General features: G+C 45.1%; 1 protein-coding gene across 1 annotated transcript in view; it reads right to left on the bottom strand.

Moving 5' to 3' along the window:
* The window catches only part of DNAH9 (dynein axonemal heavy chain 9), a 338319-nt gene that overhangs the window by 134477 nt on the left and 191287 nt on the right, over nucleotides 1-12555 (bottom strand). Inside the window, 3 exon segments of the mRNA XM_078066359.1 lie at nucleotides 972-1095; nucleotides 2893-3055; nucleotides 11630-11826. Of these exon segments, the coding sequence (XP_077922485.1) occupies nucleotides 972-1095; nucleotides 2893-3055; nucleotides 11630-11826 (484 nt within the window).

Here is a 12555-nt window from a genome sequence, read left to right as displayed (position 1 = left end):
ATTCAGCCAGATAGCCAGGGGATGGACTGTGGATACCAGGGCTTTCTAAAATGCTGAAAAGCTGGAGGCAGAAATTCTGTTCTGGAACATCCATGAACTGACTCTCTTTCCTTAACCCAGATGAAGAGGTAGTTTTGCAGATGTCGAATTTGGTTTAAGAGCCAGGAAAGCATATTCTATGTTTAATGACTACAGATGCAAAAATATACACCTCCTTCTGTAAATGCATAATTTAAGTACTCTATTGTCCTGTATTCTTGGGTATATACATTTATATATATCTTGGGTTATGTTTATATATATGCATGTGTGTGTGTATAATTTTTCTTTTTTACCCAGAATGGTTGACATAATTCCTGAATTCCTAAATAAATAAGGATAGTAAAGTATCACAACTGAACTTTCCAATGAAGTCCTATCTTGCATGGACAGTGTCACGGGATGGTGGACAGCCTCTGTCAAGTTTTTTGGAAACCAAGGAAAACCATTTGAGATATTCTACATCGCTTGTTGCTTCTTTGCTTGCATCAGGTTCTGAATCCTTCATTAAATTAGCTGCCTAATCTTGCCCTATTGTGTAAATTTTGTGTGTGCAAATTCTCTGTGTATCTTCTTGCCAATGTCTAATCTACCTGAAATACTGCACACATTCTGGTTTTTCTCTGTCTTGAATATGGGGAGGGAATAGCACCTTCTCTCTGGGCTCAGCAGATCAGCAGACCCTTAACATGTTCTTCTTCCAGTAATCAGATCTAGTTCCAGTCAGACAGCCCCAAGATTACTATATGTTTTGCAATGAAAGGAGCCAGGATAAGGCACAGTGCTAACCCTAAAAGGATCTTAATGAACCAGTCCTCTACTCTATCAGTTTTCTCTCTCATTTCTATGACCTCGCTCTCCGGACCTTGGAGCACCTTGGGATGACTCTGACTCTAGGGGGAATTCACACTCAAGAGCAAAGAGTTTCTTACCAGATGCCAAGAGATCATTGATTAGCACAAGGAACTTCTCATCAGCCACTTGGGCATCGGTCATGAGAAACACCGTGCTGAGATTCTTCACTCCGGCTTTCAGGCACAAACCGGCCAGGTCCATCTGTGGAAATAATCAGTAAAAGATCTTAGGGAAGATGGCCTTATTGAAAGAGATCCCCAACCAGCTCTTCAGGAATGGGATCATTTCCTTATCTACTTTAATGAGAAATAAAGCGAAACAGCAATGGGAAGTAGGAAGGAGTGCTATCTCGTACTGACAAGTAGGGAAATGGGCCTCATTCCCAGGCCCCAATCGCAGTAGAGGTGGACAAGTAAAATTAAACAGTGATGATCTTTAATTAATACAATCACTGCGGATCCTATACTAGCTTCTGGAGCTCCTCCTTTGTGCAAAGAGGTAACAGCTTTCCAAAGGGACAGAGATAGTCCCTGTTCATCTGTGTTACTTATATCATCATACAAGTGAATGACCTGCCCCAGAAGGCAAGCAATTGCTCTTGGTCTTGACAGAAGAGTCATGTACTTGGGGCTACCGACCTGGGTGATGAATGTATCTTATGCTAGCACTGTTTTGTGTTCTCATGACTTGCTCCAGCAAAAGCCTTGTGTTGGAATAAAATATACGAGGGAACATACACACACACACACACACACACACACAATCATCTGGTAGAAAATTATATCCATTCAAAACTGCAGGTGGATGAAGTTTTGGGCTAGGATGCCAAGCCCTGAATTTTTCCAGCTTAGTCAATCTTGGTTCAATCTCTGCATCCCTCTCACAAAGCTCAGCTGTCAGTCCCTGATCTTGCTCTTCTCACTCGCACCACTCAAAGCTCATTTTCTAAGAGCCTCATGCATTTCCTTACAGCAAAGCTTCTTTCATGTCCTATATATCATTCCCCTTTAGAGTTCATGAACTTCCTTTAATATCAACTGTTCTCAACCTTATGCACTTACAGAATTAGTTAAGACAATGTTTCTCAACTCTCATTGGAACCATCTGGAGGGATGCTTTGAAAAGTCTTGATGCCCAGGCCATTCTCCAGACTAGTTAAGCCAGAATTTCTGGAGGGTGGGATGTAGGCATCAACAGTATTTGAAGGGGATTCCAGTATATAACCAAGGTTGAGAACCACGGTCTTAGATCATTCTGTAAATGTGTATTTCTCATATGCACTAACTTGTTTCCTCTTTTTTGGAACCACTGAAGACCTGGTGTATGACCTTAGATCCGGCCAGTCGTGGAGAGGCTGAGCTGTGCTTTCAGAACCGCAGGGAGCACCACTGGCTGAGAGATTATGAAGGCAGGTGGGCAGGCCTGGCTCTAGGCTGGCTGGAATTCTCCCAAGGACAGCAAGGGCAGCATCCTGGTGGAAATTACATCAGGACTCCCGACCCTGCCTCTGTTGTAACCAGGCACAAAGGAGAAGGGCAAAGTGACCTCTGAAGGTTGTATAAATGCCTTTCCCCACGTTCCAGAGCATGCAGCATGGCTGCTAAGGCCTCAATGTCTGGGACCAGGAAATGTCACTGAAGCTCCCAGTACCTGGTGGGTACTGGAACAGTCTTTCAAAATACGAATTTCTTACAGAGCTTGGGCAGACTGTCAGAATTCCTTTGAAGTCTACCAGAATTGCTGGAGAGCTGTGTGCTAAATTTGACGGAGAGGTGCCTCGGATCCGGTGAGAGCCAAGGTTACCCAGATGGAGCTGAAGCAGCTGCGGTTTTACAAATGTAGAACTGAGTCTAATAAGTAAAGAGCCCCAGGTGTCACCAGCCCAGAAGCGAGGAAGGGAATGGCCAGTCACTTATGGGGAGGTTCTGAGCAAGGTGAGTGAAGAGCTAAGGAAGGGTGCAGGGAGTTGTGGGCGGTTGGAAGGGGGCTGGCTCTTACCTTGAAGTCCAGGATCTGGTAGCCTTTCCGCAGCGTGATCTGGAATACATCCATGGAGCTGATGAATGCCGCAAGCCTTGTCAGACTCTGCTTGCCGCTCCCACCCACGCCGACCAACAGCGCATTTCCCCGGGGGGACTCCAAGATGCGGTTGATGTGGCAGCTGAGGGGAAGGAGCAGAGGCACATGGCCTGGATCAGACTTTCCTCCGTGAGGAGTCTGCACCATGGTCCAAGTGAGCACTGGAACCCCCTTCGGAGGCCCATCATGGGCTGAGCTACAGGAAACATGAGTTACATTGTCCCCAAACCTGGCCTCACCTTCTTGCCCAAATGGATGGAAGTCATTCCTGCTTTTTGCTTTAAGCTAAAACCTCTGGTGAACTCTGGTGGAGGAAGACTCTGCTCATGGCAGCCAGAAAGGACTGGAGGGGACCCGGGCTCACCTCCCTCCCCTCCCCAGCTGAGCCTGACTCTGCCACACCTCCCATAGCCCTCGGCCTCACCTACTTGTGCTTTCAGGCAAGAGGAGGGGGCAAGAAAAAGAGAAGAGTAGGAAAAAAAAAAATCCAGGGGAGGCTAAAGGACAAGCAGGAACAGAACTGTTTGTTCCACTAAAGAGAGAAGAAGTAAAATTAAAGTCAGCAGAGTAACAGGGAGCCTTGTTGATGCCTTTGTAATGAATGTGGATTCTTGGTGTCAACCTACAAGACACCCACTTGTTTGGCTTCTGGATTCTTCCCCTTTTAGCTCTACTCACCTCTCTCAGGACCCATATTCCCACCCAGCAATGATGAAAGATCCCCAGGCCCTGGGCTTAGACTACATCCTGCAGAGGACCCACCTCTCCCTGACTCACCAGGCCTTCCTCAAATGCCGCCCTTCCATCCACCTGTCCATAGACCCTCCTCCACATTCTTCTTTCCCCTTAGCGCTATGTATATACCTTACATAAGGTACCTACATTCTTTATTTAAAAAACTCCTATTCCCTTTCTTTCCCCATCTTAAAAACAATAACTATTCATTGTACAAAATGCATAAAATACAGAAAAACTACAATTCTATACTAGATAGCAATAAACACCACTGACATTAATTATATGCCCTTCTGGACTTTTTCCTAGAGTCTGTGTGTTTATAAGCATATATTTATGGGTATATACACTTATTACATCTGAAAGCTCAATATATATCTACCCTATTGTCAAATCGGGTTCACGCTGTATACTAAACAGCGCTTTGAAACCACTTTTCCATTTAGCCATATTCTGTGAATATTTTCCTACACCACTGAGTAATTGCTAAGTCATGCTTTTAATGGTGGAACAATAGAATAAATACCTTATCTGCAATAGCCTACTACTGGATATTTAGGTTGTTTCCAACATTTTCCAGTCATAAATAATGCTACGTAAATATTTTTTGTTTCTATCTTTCATCATGTCCTCAGGATAGATTCCTAAAAGAAAATCACTGAGTCAAACAGTAAGAAATTTTTTTTGGCTTTTGATACATACTGAAAAGCTGCCTCCCAGCATGGTGGCACCAATTTGTCGTCTTCTTGGGTAGAATTGATCAAAAGGTGGATCTATTATTTTGAAGGGTGAGAATATGTTAGATTATGTGAGTTTCATTAGAGTGTGTTACGTCAGAAAACTTGGGAAATGGATAAAAGGAGGACGAGACGACAGGTGTTGGTGAACTTGGACCTGGACGAGTGTGCAGAACAAGAATTCAGGGGGAGTCTGACTTCAGAGCACAGCATACATCTGAGATTGAACGGCGTAGGCTACAATCCTGTGTCTTTATCTTGTGTTAATGATATTACAATGACAAATATCATATTCACATTAAGTAAGGGTCATCAGGGGTGGGGCAACTTAGGTCCAGCTAATCCCAATTTGGAGGGAGTGGGGGGTGGCCAGGAGAGTTTTGATGAGTGGGACTTATATATCAAGAAAGCATGAGCATGTATGAGGTTACAGGGCTCCTGTTGACCTTCTGTGGCTTGAGTTTTTTTACTATTGCACATTTCTGGCATATACTGATGATTGGGTCATAATCAACATCAATAAACTAGATGTTTGTGGGTCCTCATTGCCTCCTCTCTCCTGTGGGACGTGTTTGCTACTGAGAAGGAAGCCCCAGCAGGAGGGCAGGTAAGCCAACAAGGCCCACCTACCAGCAGGTAGGAAGAGTCTGGCCCCCACTCTTGTTGACACTGGGTCTTATACATATATTTTTAAATCTTTGCCAATTGAATGGTTGACACTATGATTTAAATTTTTATTCCTTTGATATCTACGGAATTAAACATTTTTCTTATTAATCATTATATATTTTTTGTTTTGTGAATTTCCTTTTCATGTCCATGGCCCACTTCTTTTTTTAAAGTTTTATTTATTTAAGTAATCACTATACTCAACGTGGGGCTTGAACTCACGACCCCGAGATCAAGAGTTGCACGCTCCTCTGACCGAGCCAGCCCGGTGCCCCGAGTGCCCGCTTCTTAATTGAAGAGTTCTAGATTTGTAAGACCCCTTTAGGTATGCTCTGAAACATCCCTCCAATTTGTCACTTTTACCTTTTCATTTTAATATGCTTTTGGATGTGCAGAAAATTTTAGCTTTCTGGATTTAAAATTGTTAAGTCATTAACTTTTTGTAGTGAAAATTAATTCCCCCAAGTGTTTAGGAGTTATTTATTGACCTACACTTAGTTCTTTTGCGATTTTGCTTTTCCCCTTTATAATTAATTGGGATGTTTCTACTCTGTCTTGTATCAGATAGATTTACAATTCTCTGGCCCCCTTATTAAATCCTAGTTTTGAGGCATTGGAAGAGTGTGTACTCATCTTGTATCCTCTACAGTCCTCGCACATTGAGGGTATTCGGTAAATTTTGGTTAAACTGAAGCAGAACACATACCTTACGTCAGTGTCACATCTGGAGGGATGTACGCAATCATACATTATGCGAGGGGCAAGGACGCATCTGCTTCGTGTCTGTATTAGAGGGTGCTGGACTCCAAGGATAAAAGAGAAACCGAGGTGCTAAGATATCCAGGCCCTCTCTTTGGAGGAGAAGTCCACCTGGGTTCTCTGGGCCGCCCCACACTCCCTCTATTCTGGAAGGCCTGAATTTAGCTTAGCATGGTCCCTGCTATTCAATATCTAAATGGGAAATGCATCATTAGTTCTGAAGTTTCCCGAGAAGAATGGTTCAGACCGCAGCTGTCAGCATTAGACTCCAGCTGGGGATTCATTAACAACCTCTGATGAGGGCAAAGGACTCTGCATTCAAATTACAACATTTAAAAAAGAAGATCAATATTCTGAAAGGCTCCTGGGCGAGAAAACCAGTGCAGTCTAAGTTAAGCTCATTACTGAATTTCTGCGAGATTAAAAACAAAAGCTGAAGATGTACCACAGCTGGAGGAAGCGGGCTTATTGGAGGCTACATGCACACACACGCATGCACACGCATATGCACACGTGCGTGCACACACACGTGCACGCACGCACACCCTAGACGTCCTAGAGAATGGATAAGATACACAAAGGAAGGGGCACGAGAGAAGTACATCTTTTTCGTTAAGTGATGCTAAGAGAAAGAAAAAGAGGCAGAACAATCTCTGTGGGAGCCAATAAACCCAGAAAAAAATAAAGATTATGCCAAAAGCAGTGGAAAAGACTTGGTGTGAAGCTTTAAGGAAATGCAGACCAAGAATCTGCTGAAACGGTGAAGATAGTCAGCAGGAGGGCACATTGGTAACACTAAGGACAAAACAGCACAAAGAAAAAGCCTAGCATCTCCGGACTGCTTGTTAAGCACAAAGCACTGGACACACCAGTAGCAATAACCCTACGACACAGACATTCTCACTACCCTCACTTCCCAGAGGAGGAAATTGAAGCTCACGGAAGTTCAGCGTCCTTTGCTGAACACCGCAGCTAATTAGAGAATCCCTAGAACCAGGATTCAGTGGATCTGGCTCTGTCTCTAGAACCTGTGCCCGTAACTCACTACGTGGCTCTCCGTGGTCAGGTTCAACATAAAAGGGCAGTAAGAATTAGCAGCAGAGCTTGGGAAGGTGTCGGGGAATCGGACCGGAGAGACGGGTAAGAGCTCAAGTAGTAAGAACAATGAGCCAGATGATAACATCAAAATGCGCATAAGCCTCACCGCACCTATGAACAGACGCCCTTACCGTCACCCCTCGACCAGCTCTGCGTGTTCCTGGGGAGTGCTAGAGCCTCCACCCCGCTCAGCCTCACCCTGCTCCCACCTTGGGTATCAGAAGTCGGGACCTTCCTGGAGAGAGCCCAAACCCCTCTGCCTCGGGCACTGCATTCCCGGCCGGGAATCTTCTCTCTTAGGTTATCTGTGTTTCTCACGGTTGGTTGTCATTCCACTCTCCGGCACAAGGTGGGGTGCTTCTGCTCTCTGTGGCTGGTAGAGCTGGCAGAGGTCGGAGGAGCTCCGGGGAGCGGAGGGCAGTACAAAGACCATGTCATGGGACATTGATGTTTTTAAACAAATGTACATGAAATTATACGTCCAAATATACTTTAATCTTGAGAACTGCCTCCCTTGAGGTAGTTCATTATTCCAGTTATTTTGCCATTGCTAATGCAGCTCAGGCTTCTCTCTGGAAACCATCTTCAGAGCCTCTTAAGGAGCCTCAAGAGAAAAGCCAGTTTTCATAGCCTTATTTTTTTCTAAAAACCAGTATTAGTCAGTTTGATCACCCATGTTGGAAACCGCACTGACTGAATCACTTGCTCTTCTCCCAAATTAAATTTACCTTGAAAGGACAGAGATTTGTCTCAATTCCAAGACTATGACACAGGCTCTGATAGCTGTTAAAGAGGGGGGAATGCTCACTGAGCTTTCCCAAGGTTCGGGAATGGATGTCCCAAAACCTGGTCCTGGCCACTGACTATGCACGAGACACCGTCCAAGGTTTTGGGGATTCAGCAGTGGGCAAGACCGAGTCTGCGCACAAGGAGCTCGCACTGGATCAGGAGAGACAGAAATGCAGATGAGGAAGCACCACAGTGTGATGGCCAAGAGCAAACGCGCTGGAGTCACAGTGCGTTAGTGTAAGCTTTGGCTTCTCAGTTTCTGGGGTGCGGGGCGCTAGGCAGCTTCTCCCATTTCTCTGGGTGGTAGCCTCCTCATGTGTAATATACAGGGATAAGAGCAGACCTTACTCTCTTCAGGGTTTTTGTGAAGACTAAATGAAGTGATGTATGCAAAGCTCTACGCACCAGGTCCATGGTGAGTTCTGTGTTCAGGGTAGCTCCTACGTATCACGTCAAATGCTGCCTTTCCAGAGAGGTCTTCCTGACCACCTTATTTAAAATTGCAATCAACACCCTCCCCACCCTCCACTAGCACTCTGTATCCCCTTTCCTTCTCTGTTTTTCCTCTACGTCATTTACCCTAAATGAGATGCTAAGAATTTTTGTTGAGTACCTGCCATGTTCCAGACACTGTCCTAGGTATTAGAGATCTAGCAGTGAATAAAAAAAAGATCCTTGCACTCATAGTATGCCTAATCCATGGATACGTGTTGGATGGATGGATGGGTGGATAGATGGATGGGTGGATGGGTGGGTGGATAGATAGATGGGTGGATGGGTGGGTGGATGGATGGATGGGTGGGTGGATGGATGGATGGGTGGGTGGGTGGGTGGGTAGGTGGGTGGATGGATGGATAGATGGGTGGGTGGATGGATAGATGGGTGGGTGGATGGATGGATAGATGGATGGATAGATGGGTGGGTGGATGGATGGATAGATGGGTGGGTGGATGGATGGATAGATGGGTGGGTGGATAGATGGATAGATGGATAGATGGGTGGGTGGATGGATGGATAGATGGGTGGGTGGATAGATGGATAGATGGATAGATGGGTGGGTGGATAGATGGATAGATGGATAGATGGGTGGGTGGATAGATGGATGGATAGATGGATGGGTGGGTGGATGGATAGATGGATGGATGTAAACAAATAGATTAATCATGACAAATGCAGCAGGGCAGTCAAGTTATGTAAGGTGAGGACCCAGCAGCGACAAATGACTTCAGCAAGAGGGGGCTCTGTGGTGACTGGATAAGAGCTTCTTTGTTCAATTGGTAAGAAATGGATCCAGAAGAGAATGAGAAGTGAGAAAGTGTAACAAGTATAGACGACCATTTTGATGAGTTTTGTTGTGAACAGGAGCAAAAAAAAAAAAAAAATGGTGGAGATGGAAGGAGATGTAAGAGTGAAGGAATAGTTTATTATTTTTTATAATGATAATGTGGCATGTTTGTATGTAGATGCACATGACCCAGAAATTACTGAATTAATGATGATGGCACAAGAGGGGAAAAGTGAGGAGGAGGAGGAGGAGGGAAGGAGAAGGAATAATTTAATTTTAGGAAGGAGTCAAGTCACTAAGAAGGTGCTAAGAAATGGGATCCCGGATGCACATGGAAGGATTGGCCTTCGATAGGAATGGGGATGGTTCATTTACTGAAATAGTAGAGAAGGCACAATTTGTGGGTGGGATGCAGGTGGACTATTAGATTTGATGGCGGGGAAATGAGAGAATTCTCTTCTGGCTGCTTTCATTATCTCAGTGAAGGAAGAGATGTGCTCATTAACTGGGAACAGAGAGAGGGGAGGGATGCTAGGATCTTGAGAAGAGAAGGAAAATGTGGGATGCAATCATCACAGGCAGGGCAAGAGAGCAAACTGCCCAGGGTAGGGGAGGTGTGTTTCCAGCAAGGTCAAGGGCCCATGTGATATGTATGGCTGAAAATCTGAAACACACCAAGCCTAAATGGTGGTGGTTTTTTCACAACAATCTTCAGATGCTCGGGAGCAGGTGTGGAATGAGACAGTGGGGTTTACCTAGGATGGGGTTTTTTCACATGGACATAATGCCAGGAAAGTTAGGGAGCTTGCACCAGGATAATGGAGCTTATGGTGGTTGAGGACAGTAAAGACATGGTAGGCAGAGGGGTGAAGGAGTCTGAGAAAGTGGTTGGCTCCATGAAATGAAGTCTTGATGAAGCTGAAGAATAACTGGACTATTTTTATTTGGGGCACGTGGAAGGATCTTGAAGTGAGAGAAGTCAGACAGAGAAAGACAAATACCATAGGATCCTACTTATATGTGGAATCCAAAACAAAAAAACAAAACAAAACAAAAACCCACACAACAAAACAGACATATAGAAACAGAGATCAGATTTGTGGTTGCCAGAGGTGGTGGGATGGGGGTGAGGAATTAGGGGAAGGTGATCAAAAGGTACAAAATCCCAGGCATAAGATAAATGAGTTCCGGGGAGGTAAAGTATAACACGATGATTAGAGTTAACAATGCCATGTCGTACATATGCAAGTTGCCAAGAAAACAGATCTTAAAAGTCCTCATCAAGAGGAAACAAAATTGTAACTTGTGAATGACTGTTAATCTTATTGGGGTAATCGTTTTGTATTCTACACATATGTCAGACCACGATGTTGTACACCTTAAACTAATGCAATGTTAGATGCCAATTATATCTCAGTAAGACTGGGTCAAGAAGGAATTCCCTGGAATAAAAACCACAGCAGGTGAGTGGAAGGGTAGGAGGTACAGTTCAGAGAGTAGGCTGTTTGAAATGGAGATTGTGGAGACAGATTCATCGCTGATGACGGAAGTTCTGGGGTAGGAACACGGGAGCGAGTGGCTGAGGGGGGACTGGAGCTAACGAGGCCAAGGAGCAGAAAGACTAGGTGATACATAGATGCCAGCCGGAAAGAACGATGTGGTCAAGGAGGGAAGTTGGCCCAAGTACCCAGGTCATTGGTAAGTGTTGGGGAGGGACTGGATGTCAGCAGATGGCAGTAAGAAGGCGAGGTAATAAGTATGAAAGTCTAGTTACTTGTGCTTTTGAGGAACTGGGGTTTGTGAAGGATAAAGGGAGAAATGGTTTAAATGGGCCACTGAAATGAGGTGGGAGAGAAGGAGGGTCCTTAGCTCTCTCTAGGGCCTGGGGTACATAGAATGGGGGAGGAAAAACGAGCTTTCCTCACCTCAGGGGTCAGTGAGGTTTCACTTAGAATCATCAATGAGGGGAAGTTCCAAGAAGTTGAAGATGAAGTGGGTTTTGCTGCTGAGGTCCACAGGTACCAGGGGACAGGGTGGAAAGATTTTGGAAGGTGGGATGTGACTCAGTTGGGGAATGTAAAGAGCCATCAGAGGGACAGAATTTGGTGTAAGTATACATCATCCAGGAGGCTTGGTGACTACTCTCACTGATTCCGTTGACAGCAACAACACTTAAGAGGGTATTTAATTTTTGAAATATGTGAGCATTTAAAGAAAAATCTTCCATCTCATTATTTTAAAGTTGGCCCTCAGACTCGTATGGGGTGGGAACATGGGTCCTGAGCTGTTCTGGTGCCTCTTTTATGATCTCAAATTTTCCCTTGGTGTCACTGTGGTCCTGCCTAGGGATCATAAATGACAGACGAGGAAATAAATCCAGTTCTGCCCGAGTTCAGCATCCTGCTGCCTCCTAGGGCCGGTGGAGGATGCCGCGGCCACTGCTCTACCAGCCACTCTTGACCTCCATGACAGAAGCATAGCTGCTTTCCTGGTTTGATCAAGGTGTCCTCAAATGCCCAAAAGAGACGTCTGACATTGGGAAGAAGAGACAATTGAGGAAAGGCAGGAACAGCAGCACACTTACACATGGCGCATGGCGTCCTCAAAGAGAACCAGGTCCATCACTGTGTTGACTTCATTGTGGTTCTCCAGGGCTTCCACCAGAGTCTGGGTCAGAAGTTCCCACGACAGGACGGGCATGTACTTGGGCTCACCGATACCACTGGCAAAATGGCAATACATGTTCAGGCTTTGGGTCTGCTCCACAGTCTCATCAATATCCTGGTGGTGGAACATAAGCATAAGGACCCCCTTTACCGACTCAGTTCTGGTTCCACAGAGTAGAGACCCCTCATTTGCTTTTTCTCTCTGGACACTTCCTGCAAATTAAGTATCAGTGCTGCTTCCACCACTTCCTTTCTCCTGAGCAGCTCTTATGAAGTAGAAGTTTAACATTCATTTACCAGCTCCATGAAGTCATGGGTGATGTTTATTATTCCCTGTGGGCTGAGGATGGGAAATGGAAGGTGGAAGGTACCCGTCCCATATGCACAGTAAGAGTCCATGTCTGGGCAGAGGAGATAGATTTCCCTAATCAGGGGAAGTTCTGACTGGGAGAAGCACCTGGGAAAGAGGAAACCTGCATGCTCTTTATCAGCAGGGACGTTACCCCGGGAATGAGTCACTACTGTAGGGTTAGCTTTGTAAGCCCAAGGGATAAGAGTCATCAAATCTAATGGAGGGGAAGTGAGGATGATAGTCTCATCTACAGAGAAACCAGGACTGCTGCCTGGTTTATAAGAATGAAATGGAAAGAGTTAAATATCAAAGAGTTATTATACTTTGAAGGTGATTTCAGGGCCATGGAAAGCCTTTAAACTATTCTGGCTTTGCCACACATGAACAGTAAATGTTTAATGCAAGGCAAGAGAGCCATTCTTGCTCGCTGCAGAAGGCACGTGGGGAAGTGATGTGGGAACCCATTTACCCAGTTTGAAAATGGCTAATATA

This window comes from Halichoerus grypus, chromosome 2 (assembly GCF_964656455.1).
Source record: "Halichoerus grypus chromosome 2, mHalGry1.hap1.1, whole genome shotgun sequence".
Taxonomy (NCBI): Eukaryota; Metazoa; Chordata; class Mammalia; order Carnivora; family Phocidae; genus Halichoerus; species Halichoerus grypus.
Note: the sequence above shows the minus strand (reverse complement) of the source record. Positions and strands in the feature narration are given on the sequence as shown.